The 21,757-nt window shown below is 44.7% G+C and overlaps 1 protein-coding gene and 1 long non-coding RNA gene across 2 annotated transcripts in view; one reads left to right on the top strand and one right to left on the bottom strand.

Annotated features, from left to right (window-relative positions):
- Positions 1 to 21,757, bottom strand: part of LOC132973575 (uncharacterized) — a 285,267-nt gene that overhangs the window by 192,151 nt on the left and 71,359 nt on the right. The window lies entirely within an intron of this gene.
- Positions 1 to 21,757, top strand: part of LOC132972989 (neuronal acetylcholine receptor subunit alpha-7) — a 30,209-nt gene that overhangs the window by 4,220 nt on the left and 4,232 nt on the right. Inside the window, exons 2-6 of the mRNA XM_061036166.1 lie at positions 709 to 848; positions 5,052 to 5,096; positions 10,934 to 11,043; positions 11,985 to 12,064; positions 14,601 to 14,768. Coding sequence (XP_060892149.1) covers positions 709 to 848; positions 5,052 to 5,096; positions 10,934 to 11,043; positions 11,985 to 12,064; positions 14,601 to 14,768 — 543 coding nt within the window. The remainder of the gene's footprint in view (positions 1 to 708; positions 849 to 5,051; positions 5,097 to 10,933; positions 11,044 to 11,984; positions 12,065 to 14,600; positions 14,769 to 21,757) is intronic.

Raw genomic sequence — 21,757 nt, 5'->3', positions numbered from 1 at the left:
AGCTCATGACCAGACCACGGGTGAGAGTTGGACCGAAGATGGACCGCCCACATTACAGCCGACACTGAGCCAATCTGTCTGACAATCTCACTGTCGGCCCAAGACCCAATATTAGTCATTAAGACTCCAGGGTATGGGGGTGGGAGCCCAGTGGTTAGTTCCTGAGCCCTATGTACAGAGGCAGTTGTCCTCGAAGCGGGCGGCCCCTCCAATCCGACCTGTGGCTCCTTTCCCGCACTCTCTCTCTCTCTCTCTCCTTCCTGAGTTCCAACTCTCCAATAAAAAAAACACAAAATGCATGTTAAAAAACCAGCACAGGTCTTTGTGAGTTCATTGTCTGCTTTGACATTTAAACTTCAACACAGGGATCTTTTTTCCTCTCTTTCCAAGAGCAGTGCAGATGGAGGACACAGGCTGACTCTGCTTTCATGTATTTATGTTCATCGTCATCCCTCCCACAGTCTGATACCGTGTCGTCTGACACAGATTCCTACAAAGGGAACTGTATTGGGCCGTCCCACACAGTGGGAAATGAACATAACGGCTCCCTCTCTCTTTTTGTTTCTCTTTCTTTCCACTGTTAGTGTTTGTAAGAAAATCAGACACAACCAGCTCCACACACACATCTGGTATGCACCGATTGTGAAAATCAAGGCGTATCAAGTGTGTACTAAGTGTGTAGTAAGTGTGCTGTGTGTGTTTCTGCAGGCTCTCTGCAGGGCGTGTATCAGCGGCGCCTCTACAAGGAGCTGATGAGGAACTACAACCCGTTAGAGCGACCGGTCAGCAACGACTCCCACAGCCTGACGGTCAACTTCAGCTTCAGCCTGCTGCAGATCATGGACGTGGTAAGGACACACACACACACACACACACACACACACACTAGTCATCTCTCTGTAGGGATCCTTTCTGTGATGTTGTCAGACACTTAGAAGAACAACCGGAGCCTTTCAGGGACAAAAACAACAACTTTGAGTGGACTTGAATTTGCCTCTTTATTCCATTGCAGCCGTTACCGCCCGTTTCACTGCTGCAGGCTAGTGGTGTAGTACTCAAAATCGATCTTGAGACCACTTTTTGAAGGTCTCCGTCTTGGAATCGAATTCTTTTTTTTTTTACGCCCCCTGAACACAAGATGATGTTTTTTTAAGTGATATTTATGGTCTTGGTCTTTCTCGGACTCCCCCTGCCTTGGTCTAGGTCTTGACTCGGTCTGGATCCCTAAATGTCTTGGTCTTGACTCAGTCTGGATCCCTAAATGTCTTGGTCTTGACTCGGTCTGGATCCCTAAATGTCTTGGTCTTGACTCGGTCTGGATCCCTAAATGTCTTGGTCTTGACTCAGTCTGGATCCCTAAATGTCTTGTTCTTGTCTTGGTCTCGGTTGGTTTGGTCTTGACTAAAACATTGCTGCAGCCTGAAACAATCTACTAAAGGGATTTCAGAATGATTGCACCTTTGAATCATTTAGACCGAATCATATGGGACAATTTGTGTCCCAGGTTTATCTGAAAGAATCTTGTTTAAACAGCGTCAGCAACCCGCTGCTGAAACTGATCTCCAGCATCCCTGGGATTAACCCTTAGATATGATGTTAATTTGTGTCTATGCGCACACTTTTTACAGTGTAGTAAATATGAAGAAAAACAACAAACTGAGAGAGGATCAATACTCTAATCAGACCCTGATTAGATCAACACTTATTACTGACTGATAAACAGGCAGTGAGTGTAAACAGACGTACACACACACACACACACACACACCCACACACACACACACACACACACACACATTTAAAGAAACTAAATGAACACAAGTCATTCATTCATAACCCACGCACATCAAACATCCATTTTCACAAACAGTCTGCCGCATGCAGGAGGCTGACAGCAGGAGACGACTTTCATCTCTAATAGCACACAAACACACACACACACACACACACACACACACACACACACACACACACACACACACACACACACACACACACCTAAACAGACACACATTATCAGAGTCATCATGGCTGCAGCACTTGTGATTCTCTTTGAGAGTTTCTTGTTTGGTTGTTGAACACAAAGCTGCACTCAGTTCTCAGCAGGGCACCGGCTCTCTGCAGGAGAGCTACACACAAACACACACAAGTACACACAAGCACACACACACACACACACATGCACACTGATGGAGCCGGCTGGTGGTTGTAGAGATCCTGGCTGTAAGAGAAGTTGGTGTGAACAGCTGGATATCTCACCTGTTATACTTCATGAAGCGTGGACTGCATTAAATCTGTGGCCTCGAAGAAAAGGTCAGACTCTGAGAGGTGACATTGAACGCCTCGTTGACTTCATAAGGAGGCACTTTGCCCACTTTGCCCAGTATTTGTGACTGCTTCTCTGCTAAAGGAAAACGTCTTCACATCCACGTTTTCTCCTGATATGGAGATCAAATCAAAGCTCTCTTTGAACATCTAGTGTCCTCGTATAGAAGATACAAACACACTGATTAGTTGGAGGAGTAATTAAAAATTCTCTGCTGAGCACAATATGAACATAATATATTTTGTGTGGGCTCAATGGAGTTTGGTCGATAAGCAGCGAGTCAGCATGAGCTGTGCTGAGTGCTGAGAGTTCAGCTTTGACAAACTTTACTTTATGTGAATATATAGAGAGAGGGAGATGAACAGCAGATATAGATACACATATATGCAGAGCACATGTCACTCTACTGTTCATCTCCCTCCACTGGCTCCCAGTTACTGCTCGCATCAGATTTAAAACTCTGCTGCTCGCTTACAAAATGTCTCCTCCTCCTTACCTAGACTCTCTCATCCAGGTCTACACTCCCTCCCGCCCACTACGCTCTGCCAATGAAAGGTGTCTGATCCAACCTTCACAACAGGGTCCTATGTCGCTAACTGGACTCTTCTCCTCTGTCGCCCCCCGATGGTGGAACAAACTAAAGACCCAGCTCTTTATGAACACCTACCACCCTGATGATGATGATGATGATATTTAAAATGTTTTTGATGCTGACTGATGCACATGAAAAATGTGTGCTCAGACAGGCCGTTTGGAGATTTTCCCTTCATGACATCACAAAGGGCAGTAGCCCCTCCCCCAGGTGGGTGACACTCCCACAGCTAGGTGTTTGTTCTGCCCTCTGAGTCTACCTTCTCACCGTAAACAATAGGACATGGAGTGAGAAAGCCCAAGACACCCAAGCCCTTCCAGAGAGGGGGCGTGGTCAGACACAGCTCATTTACATTTAAAGGTACAGACACAGAAACGGCCTGTTCTGAGCAGGGCTGAATTAGAGGGGTTTATAGGCATGATGAAATACAGGATCAGAGTGGATTTAGAACAACTTCACACACATGTTTTGAGGAGCTCTGAGACTTATTTACACTGGTTGAAGAGGAGGAGTGACCTTTAAATATGTATCAAAAAGACTCTCTAGGCTTTATCCATTTTGTGTTTGACGTCTTCGTCGCAGCTTTAAAATCCTCTTTCTTGTTATTCATGACTTATTAATGTCAGATAATGACACAGATTCATATTCAACACAGAAGCAGATTTCATCTCTCAGCTGCTTCAGAAGTGGGAGCTCAGATTTGTGTTGTCAGTGTTTCATTTTCTAATCTCTGATGAGTTATACATCCAGGACCTTCCCTCGTAGAGTTTATTAAAAACAGTCAGACTTATGTAAGTATCGGGCTGCAGGCTGTGCTGAAGGAAACGTATGAATCGTGTGGAAAAGCTTGATCTCAGGGGAGTTTTCCTCCAGACTTAATTTAACGCTAAAACCTAAATGAGTTCCTACATATCCAAACATCAGGACGGAGCAGAGACGTCCCAGCAGCACGATGTTATATAACCACGGGGAGGTTTTATTTTACAGCAGGATGTATGTTGAAGCTGCAGATCAAAGGGTTCTTCATGTAGATTAAAGACTGGGCCCTGTTTTTGGGCTCTAAATGATTATTAGGTAAAGTTGAATCACTGCTCCAGTAGAGAGAAAAGTGAAGCGTAGAAATGTAAAAAGCTGGGGGCACTGGTTCATTTAAAGATACATGTAAGATGTTTACTTCAGGCACACATATCAGTAATCCGCTTCATCCAAGACCTAAACCACCACGAGCACCTGGGACTGTTTGTTTAAATAAAGATCACCTCGGTGGTCGTCCCGGTCTCTGTCACAGCGGCCTGTCAGGAGGCTGCTTGGCTTTGTTGCCTCTCGGTTCTTTAGTCCAGATGATGAGTCTGTCTTTGGTCCTGCAGGCAGGTCCGGTCTAGTCTGGCTAGATGCGGTCTGTTTTTTCTGGTCTGTTCTGGTCTGACCCGGTCTGGTCTGGTTAGGTTCGTTCCAGTTCAGTTTGGTTTGGTTTGGTCTAGTCTGGTCCAATCCAATCCAGTCCGGCCCAGTCCAGTCTATTTTCTGTTCTGATTCAAACTGGTCTGGCCTCGTCTGTTCTGGTCTGACCTGATCCGGTCTGGTCCGGTCTGGTCTGGCTCATTTCAGTCCACTGGTCTGGTCTGGCTTGCTCTGGACCTGTTTGGTCTGGTCCGGTCCGGTCCGGTCCGATCTGTTTTGTCTGGTCTGGTCTGGTCTGGTCTGTCTGCTCTGCTCTGCTTTGGTCTGGTTTGATCCGGTCTGGTCTAGTTGGTCTAGTCTGTTTTCTGGTCTGGTCTGGTCTAGTCGGGTCTGGTCTGGTCAGGCCCAGTCTAGGTTCAGTCTGGTCTGGTCTAGGTTCGGTCTGGTCTGGTCCGGTCTAGTTGGTTAAGTCTGTTTTCTGGTCTGGTCTGGTCTAAGTCTGGTTTGATGAGGCGAGCGTACTAAGCCGCCCCGGCCTTGTTGTCTCTGTTAATCAGACGTGTTTGTTTGTGAGGATGAGTTAGATTATTAGACCTCATCCTGAAGGGAGGCGGCTTCTACAAACCTCCGTCCTTTAATTCTCTCCGTACGCTTGGCTACCTGAAAGTCTATCAGTGTGCCGGGCATTCATCAAAGTGACGTTCATCTGACTGTTTCTGTTTCTGTTTTCAGGACGAGAAGAATCAGGTGCTGACCACCAACATCTGGCTGCAGCTGGTGAGTTCTCTGAGCTGAATTCTTTGTTTTCTTTTGTTGTGACCTGATTTCAGTTTCACTCCACCATGAAACCTCCTCAAACATCTGGGATGCTGCAGGTATTTTCACTGTTTCTCTCAATAATGTTCTGATGTTTTATTTCTCATCTCTCCTGAATAAACCAAGTCAAGACCACAACATAGGGACCCAGACCGAGTCAAGGCCAAGACCAAGGCAGGGTGAGACTGAGGCAAGACCAAGACATGTATGGATCCAGACCGAGTCAAGACCAAGACCAAGGCAGGGCCTGATTTAAATCCAGAATCCGCCCAGTCTGACACTGGTCAAGACCACCACTGATGGGCTATTTTTCCACGTCATTCCTGTTATTAGAAGGAAAACGCCTCTTCCTTGTCTTGGTCTCGCCCTGCCTTGGTCTTAGTCTCGACTCGACTCCAAATGCTTTGATTCCGAGACGAGACCGAGACCCTCAAAAACTGGTCTCAAGACCGGTCTCGAGACCAGTTTCGAGTACTACAACACTACTATTATCTGATTTGGGATGTACACTTTCTCCAAAGTATCACGTGCAGTTTTTAAAGCTGACTACAGTGAACAATCTTCTGCAGCTCTTCCAAATCATATTGTACTTATTGAGTCTGAAAACAGCCTCGCTCTGCTGCCAGCCGACCCTCTTGGATCAGGATTAGAGCTCCATTACAGAACATTAAACCTGTGTCACTTCCAGCTGTTACAGATGAGTCTATCTGTGCCGCTCAGGCCGCCGGGGACGATGTGTAAACTGACTCTGCAGTAACTCAGTAAACATTGATAATGAATGGAAGCCTACAGCCACATCTTCCCCTCCTTCCTTCAGTTCGACTTCCAGAGAGACTCCAGAGGAAACGCACAACTCCAGCTCTGACCCAGATAAGTTTCTGTGTGATGGAGGAAAACTCGCTCCGAGTGCCAACTTCTGTTCCTGCATCCATGAAAACTCCATCCTCTGCTGCTCGCTCTGACACACCTTACACCTCCTGCACTTTTACACCTTTCTCTTATCTCCTCCTCCTGCTCCTGCTTTGTTCACTTGAACCTCGCCTCGGTCTATAAAAAGCTGCTCCTCTTCTCTTCTGGCGAGCAGGGCTGACTCTGGTGTGAATGTCAGAGCCAACGGAGAGCGCAGGACTTCATTACGACGGCTCTCCCTAAACCCATTTCACGCAGCAGTCCAGATTTAATTAGTTTCCATATCAGGTCCTGTGGAGTCTGTGTTTGTGAAGTGGTGATGCACTAATCCGGCCTAATCTGCTCCTCTCACATGGAAAGGTTGGTTCCTCCCCGGAGACTCAGCTTTTCCTCTCTGCAGCCCCCTCCCAGGACCGACGAGTCTTTTAGCCTAATTTAATTTGGTTTTTACTTCACCACATCCTGCTCTTCTTCCTCCTCCTCTCCTCCTCTTCTTCTTCCTCCTCCTCCTCCTCTCCTCTCTCCTCCTTCTCCTCTCCTCTCTCCTCCTCCTCCTGTCTCCTCTTCTTCCTCCTCCTCCTCCTCTCCTCTCTCCTCCTCCTCCTGTTTCCTCTTCTTCCTCCTCCTCCTCCTCCTCCTCTCCTCCTCCTGCATAGTGTTTTCTTTTCCATCTGTAAAGGAGGTGAATGTGTGTGAGCCAAAGGAAACCTTTCTGATCCAGGATCTGTGTGTGTTTTTTTGAATGTCAGAGTGTTTGTTCAGCTTTTGGAAATGTTCTTGGCAATCAAGAACTCTCTGACTCTCTCAGGGATTTAAAGAAACAAAGAGAAGAACAAAAGAGAATCAGAATACAGGTGCGAACATAGAAATGTTTGAATTGATATCATTACATTTAAAGGTGGTAGATATTTGAAGGGAGGTTCTGTGAGGTTCTTTGTGGATCTTCCACAGGAGATGCCAGTCAGCTCGGCCCTTATATCGAGAAACTGGTCACAGAACCGTAACTGAAGCGAGACTACACACCACTGCAGACTTGTACCGAGTAATTTAACAAACCTTAAAGGTCCAATCAGTAAGATCTGAGGCAGGTTTTAAGCCTCCTGACAAACCGTTACACGGCACCCGCCTGTCAATCAGGTCAGCTAGACATGAGCTAATCAGACCTATTTCTTTTTTTCAACCAGGCTGTAAACATGTTAATCTCTGCTGTAAAAACAGGCTTTTTAGAATGGGTGTGTATGTGACTTCCTGTGCTTCTGCAGCCAGCCTCTAGTGGACACCCGAGGAACTGCAGGATTTTACACTTCAGCATCGGCTTCATTTTTTAATACCAGAGGTTGTCGCTTGATTCCAACCATAAACAAGATGATCTGAAAAAGCTCCAGAGTCTAGCAGATTCAAATAAATAAATGAAACACAAACACAGAGATGCCAAGCCCTTACACTCAGAGAAAAACCTTATTGACAAACTTTTGAGTGTCTTGATTTGAGTCAACAACACTTCACTCCACTTTGTCCACCTTCAGTACAAAAGCAGCACATGTTCAAATGTTTGCAAGGGGAACCTCAGATTCACAGAGATGTAAACATGTAACATCTGCTTTGTGGACAGCGAGCTCACGGGCTGTTAGGAGACGGTGTTAACGATCCCTTAAAGAAATAAACCTTCAAAGTGCTGCTGGTCACCCTGACAGTCCCGTATCTGGTCTGAAAGTCGGACATGTTTAATCCTGTTAAGAAGCAGGAACTAAAAATGTCCTCACATAGCCAGAAATAAGCAATAACTCTGTGAGGGAGGATAATCCTGTTAAACAACCTCCAACATCATCGAGTCCTAAATGTGTTATCTAGACTTCTCCATCTGGGCGAGTGTGTGGATTACGTCTCTCTCTCTCTCTTCTGCACGTTTTCCTCTTGTTGCATCAGTTCCTTACTTTCCTTTAGTGTTTGCACGTTTTCTTTCGCTCTTGTTCTTTTTGGACTCAGCGAGCCTTTGAACCTTTTTCCACATGCACATTCAGAATACATGAAAACACTGTCCTCTGATATCTGGTCTGCTTCTCTTTGTGGAGTTCTGTTGTAACTGATGTAGTTAGAAGGTAGTGATGTTGATAAATTGATTCTCTAAGTTGTGAACATCAACTTAAGTCGCTTTCATTTAAGAAGTCCGGTGGCCTCGGTGTGATTCAGGAGTGAAGTTGTAACGGTGCATTATTCATTTGGTTCAGTTTGGTTTCACTCTGCACCAAAACCAGTCACATGTTGAGTACTGTAACCAGCCCCTAGTTGGAGCTGTTGCTCCGATCAGTGTCTGAACTTTGACCCCTACGATTAACAACAGGACAGTGGAAGAATGGCGACCCATATCGCGACGCAGTTTGGCAGAATTTAGATCTATATAATGGAGATAAAGTTTCATGTCGGCTGTTTCAGGTTAAACTGACATATCGACCGGAGCGATGTGTAACCACACAAAGCACAGGCAAGAGACCTGCAAGAAGGACTGAAGGCTGGTGTTGTTAGCAATGCTAACATTAGCCACGCTCTGCAAACCTAATTGACATCGTTTAAAGACGGTCAAATTCAACCCACAATGCACTGCTTTTTTGGTTCACTTCCCTCGCTTTGTTCGGATCGCGTTCTCACCTACGACGAACTGAACTCTGGAGCACTTGGAAGTGATCTGAGAACCCCTTTTTTAAGCGGACCAGAGTTCAGTTCTTTGGTCCGCACTAGAGTTCGTTTGAGTGTTCACACCACCCCAAACCAAACAAGCTAAATGAATCTCTCTAAGAAAAAATGAAGCGTCGTTAATACTCTCAACTTTGAATCCCTACAGGAAAGATAAGATGAGATTGAAGTCAGTATTTTTATCATTTCTTTAATTGGATGTTAGATGATGCCTTGAACTGCAGATCAAGTAACCGAGTCCAAGAAAATATAAATTGCACCAAACGTTGCACATTATGAGAACCTCAAAACATCAAACACATATCTAAAAATATTTCCTCAAAGTTTTCCCCAAGAATTTACAGTCTTGTAGTTCAGATCCAGAAACTTCAGAGTCTGGTCTCGTGATTTCTAAGGAGCGGGGGATCACTGAGGCCGCTGTGACTTCCTGTGAGGAGAACATTTGAGCTCAGTGACAGCCAGTAAACAAGACTCGAGGAGACGAGTGTGACCTTCACAGCCACAGAGCGGGGAGCTCAGAGAGAGAGACGTGATGAGGAGTGAGCCGGCCACGAGAGCTGTGAATGTAAATTAGACATCAGCCCAGTCCTGATGTGTCATGGCAGCACAGGCTCCTCTCTCACAGCTGCTTCCAAACACACACAGAGAAAAGAACAAAGAGGGTCGGTATGATCCAGACAACAACCGGCAGCAAGACGGAGGTCAACAAGGGACGAGCGGCTACTTATCAGCTGCTTTTAGTCAAAACACAAATTGTTACAGTTTATAGTTCTCACCGAGCGGCTACCTCCGGTGTTGAAAAGTGTCAAATCCAAAGTGTAAAATCCTGCAGTTCCTCAAGTGTCCACTAGAGGCTGGCTGCAGAAGCACAGGAAGTCACATAAACACCCATTCTAAAAAGCCTGTTTTTACAGCAGAGATTAATATGTTTACAGCCTGGTTGAAAAAACAAATAGGTCTGATTAGCTCATGTCTCGATCGACACACACTGTACGGGGGGAATGTTTTGATGACTCATCAGTTTTGATTTGATGAAGGATAAGAGTTATTCACAATAAGGCGTGTAGCTGACATGATTGACAGGTGGGCGCGGTGTAACAGTTTGTCAGGAGTCTTAAAACCCGCCTCAGCTCCAGCTCTCAGCCTGTCCTTAGGTTGACTGAAAGTTAGACTGAAACAGCATTTCCAGCATGGAGACCGCCATCGATGGGACTCCAGCGCCCCCTGCAGGAACATGCAGGGGAACGTCACTCAGGCTTCGTCCATTAATAGAGAACAAACCATATGACGTATTTTTGTAGGCCAACCTGGAAGTAGCATCGCCATGGGGTCTAACAAGAATTCACCTATGTGATTTTTGCATTGGATTTTGGATTTGCTCTGTGGCAAACGCACGTTTCTGAAGCGTAGGCGTTTTGTTCAGCAGGATAATCAGATGAACACCATTTTTATGATGTTTGAAGCGTTAATGCGGCCGACAGTAAAACGCTAACGTTATGCTACAAGCGAACTACACCACAGTCGGATGATTGTGAGGTCACTAGCGTTATGCTTCAGACGATCTACGATAAACTAATCTGCGTAGCTTAATAAATTGTTTACTAACCTAATATTTGCCTTAACCCAAAGATTAAACCTACAGAGACATCACAGACTAGTGAGAGAGTTCCCGGCCTCTGTGTCCGGCGTGATGACATTTAATGTCCTCGACAACCACTGTAGTCACATTTAGCCACTTGTTAGCAACCGCCTTTTTAAAGACACGTAAAAACTTTAAAATTCAAAAGTGTGGGTATTACCTAACATAGTTTATGTGGTCTAACAAAATGTCAACATCTCTTAAGCTTGTGTTAACCACAGACCTTATTTCAGGCGTCTAACCACAAACTCATTCAAAATCCCCATTGACTTTTAGACGTTAGACCCCATGGCGCTCAAATGCTAACTTACTTCCAGGTTTTAGGACTCATTCCTGTGGCACTCTATAACCACAGACTTCAGTTCTCACAGATTTGACGGAGAACAAACTTTAAACTTTATGTCTCATAAAATATGAGAGCCAGATCCAGACCTCAACATGTTTTCTGCTCCAGGACAGTTACAGCTTCTTTCAAAAAGTAATCTTTTTCTTTAAGTGAACAAAGTGTTATTATGTAAACTTGAACTAGGCTGTGTTTCTGTATGCGTCTGTGTTTCAGTACTGGACAGATTTCTACCTGCAGTGGAACACGTCCGACTATCCTGGTGTGACCAACGTCAGATTCCCCGACAACCAGATCTGGAGGCCGGATATCCTGCTGTACAACAGGTACACGACCTCCCAGATTACAGACGATCAACAGATGCTCGCTTCATGAGTCAGATAAGATGTTGCAAAGACGTCATATAAAGTCGTATTCTCGACTCAGAAACCTTGGGGGTTGTGGTTGCCTCAGCACCTCTAACCCGAGGGGTTCCTGCTCAGAGTGACTTGAAAATTCATTTTGGAGTCGGAGGAGTGTTGCATCCAAATAACCCTCCATCCTCCACCCACCTCTTGGCAACATTTCCTTTAAAAAAGGAGGAACAACCGGATCAATTTGTCTCCTGTGGCCTGAGGACGTTTCAGTTCACGATGAGAACGCCCTGAACGATGACGGTTCACTTCCATCCTTTAGTTCTGATTCGATAAACAAGTTAGCTCAGCTCATTCCCTCCTGTCATCAGCGCTAATGTTGGCGTCTCTCCTGTCAGGGTTACAGCACACGGTTAAAGCATGGTCGCTGCACGCTGTGGGAGGCTCTCTGCTGGGTGCTGACGAGCGTCTCAGCTCATTAACCGAGCTGCGTTAGGGAGAAAGTTTGAACCTGGCAGGAGGTGAAGGAGGGAAGGGGAGGGGCTCTCAGAGAGAATATTGACCCGGCTGCTTTAATGAGAGGGGGTCAACTTTTACAGTGAACTCAGAGTAGTTTAACTTTAAAGTTTTCTCCCTTTGAACAAACGCTCAGAGAGAGAGAGAATAGGTGTTTCAAAGTTTAACAGTACAGGCACAGCTCATCTGGTTTTGGTGCTCTGGGTGAGATTAGGATTGGGAGCAGATGCAGGTCACACCCCCCCCACCCCCCACCCCCCACTGCATGCCCTTTTGCAACATAATAATTTCATTGTACACATTATATTGGTCCGTGTGTATGATCAGCTGTAGCCATGATGAAACTTCAGTGACCTTTAATGACCTCTCTGATGTCTCCATGTCATCTGTCTCCTCAGTGCTGATGAAAGGTTCGACGCCTCATTCCACACCAACATCCTGGTCAACTCCTCTGGATACTGTCAGTACCTGCCACCAGGTAACACACCAACAAGCCCCGCCCATTCCACTATCGAAGAATGATCAGCCCGTGTCTGTATTAGCATTTGTGCGTCTTGTGATGAAATTTCAGAGTATCCTAAAATGAATCTGAATGTAGTCAAATAGAGCTTTCACTCTTTTAGAAAACTCCTTTTAGAAGGCTGAGCGTCATGTGTGAACACAAACAGCTGAATGTTTCTCTCTTCACCCGGAGTTTCTCCTCCAGCCTCCTCGTGTTTATTCTGCAGAAAGTCAGAGTGAGCTGATGTGAGAACGCAGCAGGATATAATCAGGAGAATTCACCTGGAGTGAGTGGGAGGGGGTGGTGACGTTTATTCCCTGTGATCGCTGCACGACCATAGACTGTCTGCACGCCACCTCTACCATCTCCGTGCTCTAATGAACCTGCTGCATTATGTTTCCTGTTCTCCAGTATGTTCTTCTCCACTCTTTAGTTCAGATTGAGATTCTGTTCAACAACATGTAGCATTGATAGAAAGACAAATATTCTCATTATAGCATCTTCTAGAGGACTCTGATGCTTTGTCCAATACTTCCTGGTCGTTCTTATTACCTCAGGAGACCCCCCCTCCTGTCTGACAGGGATAGTCTCCTTGTGTGAGGTGCATGTGTGAACAGGTCAGGAGGATTTTAGGAGCAGTCCTCCTGAATGTATCTGGATATTTTCAGGAGTGCATGTGTGAAAAGGCCTCATGAGTGTTTGTGGTTTACATCAACAAACGCTTTTTAAATCAGATGTGACTTGATGTGTTCAGATTGTAAACATACTGGAGCATCAACATCGAGCTGATCGCCTTTAATGTTGAGTTCAACAATGACTCCTTTGTCTCAAATGAAACATAAAGACATAAAGAAAATCATTACAGCGACCAATCACCCGAACTGCCTCAGAGGTGCCATCAAACAACGCCATCAAACCCTGACGGGGGGGGGGGGGGTCAACATGAGGTTGAGGGGTCAACAGGGAGGAGGTCAGGAGGAGTTATGGGCCTGATGATGAATGACCTGAGACTCATCACAACTTTTAACCAGGCAGCTGAACACTGAAGATATATGACCAATCTTTTTATGGACTCAAACATCAAATTTAAAAAAATCTCACAATAAAGGAAACAAAATGCGATCAATCCGTAGACTGAACACAGCTTATAGCTCAAACATGAAACGTCAGGGAGATGAAAGCCATCATCGAATCAGGAATCAATAAGTAATAAAAGTCCTAACGGCTCTATTACCTCTGACAGGTTATTGATCACAAGGGGGGGGGGGGAACAGGAGGGACAAAGACCACAACATGTGTTTGTTATTGCATGATGTAGAGTCCTCTGATTTAACCCTGATCCTGATGTTTGCAGCCTCTGCACCATTTCTGTCCTCGTGTTTGTTTCCCCTCGCGCTCCTCTCATAATGAAACTTTCCTCAGCGTTATTCTTAATCTTCTATTTTTAATCTGTGTATCGCCTCGGCTGTTTCCTGTTTATTCTGCTGCAGCAGCGTCCTCATTCCTCCTCCGGGATCATTAAACTTTCATTTTTTTTCTTTTCTGGAGACAGCAGGTACCGGCTGACTCGGGATCCGATTGGATTCCCCCGGCTGATCTTTCAAGTCAATAAAGAAAAAAAACCTCCAACATGGTTTTTTTCACGTTTTCTTGTTTACCTGTAAAAAAAAGAAAAGCACTTCACTGCTGATGTTTGGAGTTTCTCTGTGAACTCTTTGTCCTCTTCTCTGCGTCCTCATTCCCTGAGTCATTTTATTTCTGTCGTTCCAATCTTTGCTTTTCTGTCCGCTCTGTAATTTCTGTCTTTCAGCTTTGAAAGCTTGATCTTGTTTTCTCACCTCAGTCCTTCATTTTCAGTAATTACTTTGGACAGATTTGATTGGCTATTGATCTCTCGCTCCAACTGAAACTCGAGCTGACACAAAAATATTCATCAGCTCTTGTTCAGATGTTATTTTGCACAGAGGTGCGGCTTGTCAACAGGCAACTGCTTAGGACCCCAGACCAGCAAGGGGGCCCCTGAGGGCTCAGAAACCTTCACCAAAGAAGTGCCCTGAAATGTGCAAATTCTGCAACGACAGTAGGAAACCTCCCTAAGGGGGCGCCATCTGACAGTACTCACTGTGGTTGCCCTGCTGAGCATTGCAGCATTACTGCTATAGAACCAGAGTTTGTCAATGAAAGTCAACAAAGATCCTTCTAAAAGAGAGAAAAACAAAACAGGAGTAAGGGTCGGGACGCTGGCGGACAGGATGGTGATGATCGTTGGAGGTTTCTGTCTCGGGCCCCAACCGTCTCTGGAATCTCCACTGAAGAAAATTTAGAGAGAGAACCCACACATGCACGGGGAGAACATGCAGACTCCACACAGAGAGGCTCCTGTCAGATGGGGATTTGAACCAAGAACCTCCTCACTGGGACAGCACTAACCACTGCACCACCGTGACGCCTCATGCATTTCCTTCCCTTCTTAATTTTGTCTCTCCTCCTACTCTTTTGTTTTTTCTCTCAGGGATATTTAAAAGCACGTGTTACATCGACGTCCGCTGGTTTCCCTTCGACGTGCAGCGCTGCGACCTGAAGTTCGGCTCGTGGACGTACGGCGGCTGGTCTCTGGACCTGCAGATGATCGAGGCGGACATCACCGGATACATCGCCAACGGAGAATGGGACCTCGTGGGTAGGAAAATATGAAGTGTTTGGATTGTTTAGTATTTTGTTCGTCTTTGCTCTCTGATTGGTCCAAACATTTTTGAAACGGGACAGTTTAGTGTAATTGAGCTCTGTTTGTCCTTCTAGTTTAAAAAAAGTCCCTGAATTTTACGTCTCTTGTTACATATCGAACAATGCACCTTGAACCACCTTGGTTTAAGACAACGTGCAGAATCACCGAGCTCGAGCGACTCTCAGAGATGTCAAATATGTGATCAGGAAATCAAACCTGCAGCCTCCGCTCTCCTGAGAAAACCTTCTTCAACATGCTGAAACCTGGCTGCTGGGATGTGCTCCCATTCAGCATTAAGGCATCAGAACACTCCATCAGACGTGATGTCAAATGATCAAACGGCGTCAGGAAAGTGCCTCCCCCGACATCTTTTCAACGCTGAAAATGTGGGGGCGAAAATGTGCCGATTTCTGTCACTTTCATGAAACCAACAATTGAACGCTCGCTGCTGCTTCTCAAAGTGTTCGGGGAGCTCTGCAGCGACGAGAAAGTAATCTCCGTTTGAACATTAAACTCTCTCTCTCTTCTTCAGTCTCTTTAGAACTTCTTTCTTTTCACAAACCTCGATGGTGTTGTTGTGTGTCAAATTAATGCTTTTTTCATCAGAGTGTGAAGGAAGACGTCACCTTAAAGACGAGTTAAAAGAGACTCAGACGTTTGTGTTCACAACCTGCAGCAGGTGTGAATCGGGGTGTTCTGGGTTCAAAACAAACGGGAAGCATCCATCTGTGGTCGAAACGTTGCAGGTAAATTCTAACAAGTAAGACAGTGTGCGGGAGTTGACCTGTTTTTGAAAAGTCACCCTCCTGTCTTATGAAATAGATGCGCAACATATTTTTGTTCGAGAAAGTTTGAGAAACGATTGAGAGCGAGATTGCAGCTGGTTCAAGGCTAAACGAAGCCGTTGGTGTTCCTGCAGCTGACATGTCGGAGTCCACTCCCTGACAGCGAGCGTGTGTGTGTGTGTGTGTGTGAAGCTGCAGGCTCGACCCTATGAAACCTCGCTGCCGCTCAGAGGTCTGCCCGGTGAGGAGGGCCTCCTATCAGCGCTCCCATCCAGCATTAATCTGCTGCTAATTAAATCGTCCTGCTGCTGCAGCTGCTGCCAGACGCTCGCTGATCCCGCCGGCTGCTGGGAGCGCTGCAGGCCGTGTTTGTGTCAACCGCACCGCTGACGAGTGCCAGATCAGCCAACAAAGCGTGACCCATGAGTGACATTTATATCATCACATTTCAGCCCGGACTTTCTTTTCCAAAACAAAACTACTTGAGGCGACTGAAGGCAGATGAGTCGGTCGTTCGTCCTCGTCAGTCGTTTCTGCTGCGGCCTCTCTCGGAGGGTTCGGTCCTCTGGAAGGACGTCACACAGGAGAAAGTAGTCCTCCTGCTTCTCTGTAAGGACAAACACAACCAGTGGTAACAGGAACAAGAGCTACACGAGTCAGTTTGATTAATGTGTTCAGATTCAGAGTCTGCGTTCACACTGAGCACAGACGGTGACAGATTCAGGTTTAACCGCTGTGTGTGTGTTTACCATGACGAGCTGTGAGGCAGCCTCCTCATCAGAACACACACACAGAGGCCCTCAATTATCAAATGTACGTATGGGAGAAAAATGGGTGTACGGTCATTTCCACGCAAAGTTCGGCACTTATCAATTTGGACGCGAGTGGAGGGTGCGCTCAAATCCCACGCCAGGTCTCAGCTCGTGTACGCACGGTTTCAACTCAGTGTGGACTTGTGCTGCAGTGAATCTGTCTGTGTTGGACAATCATTAGATCATACTGCAGTGCCTGTGTTTATCCTAGTGTTGCTTGTTTCCCTCTTGTCCTAATGTTTCATAGTTTAGTCTTCAGTGTTTCCTGTGTTATTTTGTCATTTCAAATCCTCGTGTCCCTCTCTGTTCTAGTGTGTCTTGATGTTTAACAGTGTCTTCAGTGTTTCATGTATTTGTCATAGTTGTCCTCAGTGTTTCTTGTCCTGCCTCTGTGTGTTTCCCTCCAGTGTTGATTGCCCTCATTGTCTTCACCTGTGTCTAGTTAGTCTCACCTGTGTCTGATTACACCATGTCTATTTAGTCTCTGTGTTTCTTACCCTCTGTGTCAGTTCATTGTTCGTCGTAAGTCAGATGTGTTAGTTCTTGGATGTAGTTTGTCAGATGTTTGTTAGTTGTTCTAAGTTCAGAGTATGTATGTCAATGTTAGAGTTTCTAGTGTGTTGTTGTTGCTCCTTGTTTTCCCTTTTTGGATTTTTGAATTAAGTTTTGTTCGCCCTTTGGCCTTTTTGTTTAATTAAATATTTTTGGTTATTCTGCACTTGGGTCCACCTCCCTTGTTTTCCAACCGTTCATGACAAGTTGTATGTTATATTTGATGAATTAATGTTTTTTAATCGATTTAGGCTACTTTAAAGATTAGGTATTAGAGAGGATGCTTTTGGTAATTACATGTTAAACATTCATGCGCACAGGAATATCGCTGCAGAAAATACTGAGACAAATTAAAACAGAAAAACTTAAAGCAGTTACTTTAAAAGGACAGGAAAACCTCCAGCGGATACTAAATACAACTTTTAACCTCTGAAATATGAAATATTTAAGAATAAAGAACATTAACTAATCGGTATGTGCGGAGATTTAAATAATCAATAATACGCTCATGTGCCACATGCGTAATTGCGCACAGCAGACGCCCTGAGGCCAGACTACATGATTTTAGTAATGAATAAAGAAATCTGGGGGCTTCTTATAGCCAAGTGTTAAATTCTTATGTTTGAAATATAGGCCATTCAGATGATAAATACACATTACACAGCGTTTGATCAAACACTTTATTCATTTGTTGCAGGACGTTTCAGGTTTTCATTAATCTCTTTTAAAGTGTCATTAATGGCGAGCAAGGAGCACATTAGTGCAGTTGACATTATTCAACACAGATGCAGGTTCGCCTGTACCACTTGGGCCTGATATTGAGGCTGAACTGATGAAAGAAGCCACTCGCTCCTCGATCTGGGATTATTTCAGGTGGGGTACGACTGCCGTCCGGAAGCTGCTTCTTTTAAGACTAGCAACACTAAGCTATATTTTAGTGATCTTAAGGTCTGACTGGGTAACTAAAAGTATAAAAATTTGATTATATTATAGCCTAGATTATGTACGTTACACATCACGGATGTTAAATTAATTATTAAAAACTCAGCTGGGTTATCCACACCAACGCTGTTGAGATTTCCATGCCGGCGCATTTCTTCTGAAGCTCTTTAATCCTACATTTCAGGCTGCCAGACAACACAATGTTATTCCTCTTTTCTCTGTTATGGTGTCACTCAGGTCATATCTCGTTTCTCTTCTTTGCCGTATTACGTATCTCCATGCCGTAAACTCTGGGGGCGAGGACAGCTGAGCCGTGAATAAATAGGGGCGTGGTATTTACTGACTGTTCTTACAGGATAACACAAAAAGATCTGCAGGTTTTTAACCGTGCCTCTGTTTATCCTGATTATTTAAAATCTAAACGTCATTCATCACATTCATTCAGTTTGATGGTTCAGACGTGTCATGGCGTTCTGTCCTTCTCTCCTGGTTATGTTGCTTCATGCTGCTCGTGTGCAGAACGGGTCATTTGCAGCATGTGGTGTTTGTGGTGTACATCGTTACCTGTAACTCTGGTTACATGGGTTATTGTTTGTTTCTATTTATAGATTATAGTTTAGATATCGTATAAGAGTCGTCCAACCAGAACAGCCTCGGAGGTGAGTTTTCGGAGACCGCAGACATGAAGACGGCTCACAGATTTTAAACGTTATCATCCTCTGAACGCACACACTACACCAGTGGTTCTCAACAGGTGGGTCGGGACCCAAAAGTGGGTCATGTAGCTGTGTTCAGTTGGTTGCGATTGTGTGCCTGAAAACAAAAATTGTGTCAAAAAGTCCATGAAGCGGTTTTTAAACATGTTTGTTTTATTCCATTTCTTTGTTCTGTCTCATGTTTTGTTTCCAGTCTGAGATCCAAACGGTTCCATTTTTCCAGAAACAATCTGATTGGTTGACAAATAGCAGAACTTTGGGTCGCAAATGTTCCGTGAAGGAGTCTGTAGTGGGTCCTGAAGCCAGACCAGTCGAGAACCAGACCTGTTTGGAGTAAGGATTCCACAGACACCAGATCTCACAAAAAAAAACAAATATGGAGGACGATCCCGATCATCAGCTGGCCTTCTGCCGTGCGTACTGTTTTGCAGCGACAAACAAAAAATTAGAAAAATAATCTCAGAATCAGATTTATTGGCCAGGTATGCTTACACACACACACAAGGAATTTAACTTTGGTGAACTGTGCTCTCTTATGTACAGGTGCAACATTAAATATCAACAATAGACAGAATAAGAAAAGATTAATATTTACATGACTAAACATGAAACAGTGCAGTGGTGAATAGTGCAAAAGATGTTGAAGTAACATGATAAGTAAAATGCAGTTATGTGACAGATGGGTCAATTAAGATGTCAATTATTTATTGTATTTAGTATTTACATAAATAAGTGTGTGTATATTGATCATTTAAATTAAATAATATATATATATATAAATGTATGTATATTCACAGTGTCGGTTGGTTTAGAGTCATTTCACAGCGACAGGTCTGACACTCTGTGACTGTTTAGCGTTCATCAGAGTGACAGCCTGGGGGAAGAAACTGTTCTTATGACGGGTTGTTTTTGCGTACAGTGTTCTGTAACGCCTGCCGGAGGGGAGGAGTTTGAAAAGTTTGTTTCCGGGGTGTGAGGAGTCTGCAGTGATACTACCTGTCAATTTCCTGGCCAGGGACTGGTATAAGTCCTGGATGGGGGGGCAGGTCGACACAGATTATTTTTTCTGCAGTCCTTATAGTCCGTTGCAGTCTGTGTCTGTCCAGTTTGGTTGCAGATCCAAACCAGACAGTGATGGAGGTGCACAGAACAGACTGGGTGAAATTCTGGCTGAGAAGACGTTCAAGACGCTTTATGTTCTCTGCCATGTTGGCACTTCCCGGTCTGCTTGCTCTCATTACAGGTATTCTGTCTGAGGTAGCCCGACCTGGAACGGTTTGAGATCAGGGAGGCTCTGACTCGATCGGGAGCAGTAAAACAATCAGAGGACATGCACTCAGGGATTATCTATGACGAGCCTCGACAAATCGGACAGATCTGCAGTTTGTAGCAGCTTTAAGTTGGAACAGCCATCTTAGCTTTGTCCCACTGCTTCTAAGCTAAACATGTTAAGCTAAGCTAACCAAAGCTTCATGCTCAACACAGAGAGGAAATAATCTTCTGGTTCAACTCTGAAAAAGAAAGCCGGCTGATATCTTCCTCAGAAAATACTCAAACAACAATCTGCCCGTAGGCCGTGATGATATCTTAGACTTTACCGGCTTCATTAACGTGGACAAAAGAATGAAAAGCCTGCGCAGGTCACCCAGCGTCTTAGCAAAGGACGACCTCAGAGCGGCTGTGGGACACTAATGACGAGCAGGGGAGCGCGCTGAGTCTCAGGGGAGTTAAAGCCTCTTCAGCCTGAAAGAGAAAATGAAATGGAAGGAGCAGATAGCAGAGGAAGAAATGCAGCCTCCCCCAGAGACGCTGCTCAGCCAATGGGACGCTAACAGGAAACTTAATTGAAAATCTCAGCAGCATGTTTCCCATTTAGCCCTCCTCCTCCTCCTCCTCCTCCTCCACCTCAGCAACTTTAGCACAGATTAAAACCAATGTAGTGAGGAGCGTGGCCGTGTTGAAGCTGCACTCTGATGCAGAAGGTTAAAAAGAGAAGCAGGGACTTTTCTTCTTCTGCTAATCCAGTAGTGAAATGAGCCCAGAAAAGAAAAGTGTGAGTCAAGGAGAGGGCGCAATTTAGGAAAATAAATCATTAAGTACAGCGACCTGAGTGTACGTTCTGCTAACAGAGATGCATTAGTTTGTTTTATTCATCAGCTTTGTGAATAAATAACGCCGTACTAACACGATGGAGACGACTTCAAGTGTAACCACCACTTATCACACTCACAGCACCAGAGGAAGAAACAAGCGGACAGTACAGGAGCAGCGCGACCTGCTTCATCATCAGCTCTAGATAGATATAGAGTATCTATAGACTCTTTATTGTCATTGTTTAAAAGAACACTATGCAACTTTTTACAGAAGCAATCCTGTACAGCAGCGTTTGCAAAAATAGGTTCACATGTTTAAAAATATATTTGTAGTTACATGTTCAGTGAGTAAATAAATAAACAGTTGTGGTGGCTGAATGAATATATGAGTATTTATGTGCAGTGCCTGGGTAAGAGGACATATACTGCACATATAGAGAGAGATTTAGGGCGAATAATTGAACAGTTATAGTGCAGCGAGTGATTATGTAGCGTTATTATTGTGCAGCGAGTGAATGAATAAACACAACAGATGCACTGAGTAAATAAATAAACAGTTTTAAAGCTGTCCATTAAAAAGGAAGTAGTGAACAGTTAGCAGCAGTAAAGTCATTATTGCACAGTGTATTCCTGTTAGTTGGGGGGGGGGTGTTTATGGGATGAGGAGTTTGTCCACATCTGTGGGAAAGAAGCTGTTTCTCAGTCTGTTTGTCTGTATGGTTCTGAGTCCATACTGAGGGAAGGGCGGTGAACATACAGTGTCCTCTTCCTCGTTTATGTGCAGACTAGTGTGGAGTGTACATTGTTTTTTCCTGTAGTCAATTATTATTTCATTTTTTTAATCATCATTTTTTCCTGCTTCAATACTTAATAACGTATCATGTTTTTTAAACGGTCACTGAAGGAGAAAAAACGGTGAAATTGACATTTAAAACAGACTTAGTGTGGAAGTTACTAAGGCGGCTGAAGTTCAGTCTTCCTGAAGGAAAGTCAAAATAAACGTCTCTGTGAATACAAATGTCTCCCGTGATGTATGCAAGTCAT

Source organism: Labrus mixtus, chromosome 4 (genome assembly GCF_963584025.1).
Source record: "Labrus mixtus chromosome 4, fLabMix1.1, whole genome shotgun sequence".
Classification (NCBI taxonomy): domain Eukaryota; kingdom Metazoa; phylum Chordata; class Actinopteri; order Labriformes; family Labridae; genus Labrus; species Labrus mixtus.
The sequence above is the reverse complement of the archived record's forward strand: the minus strand, read 5'-3'. Positions and strand labels throughout refer to the sequence as shown.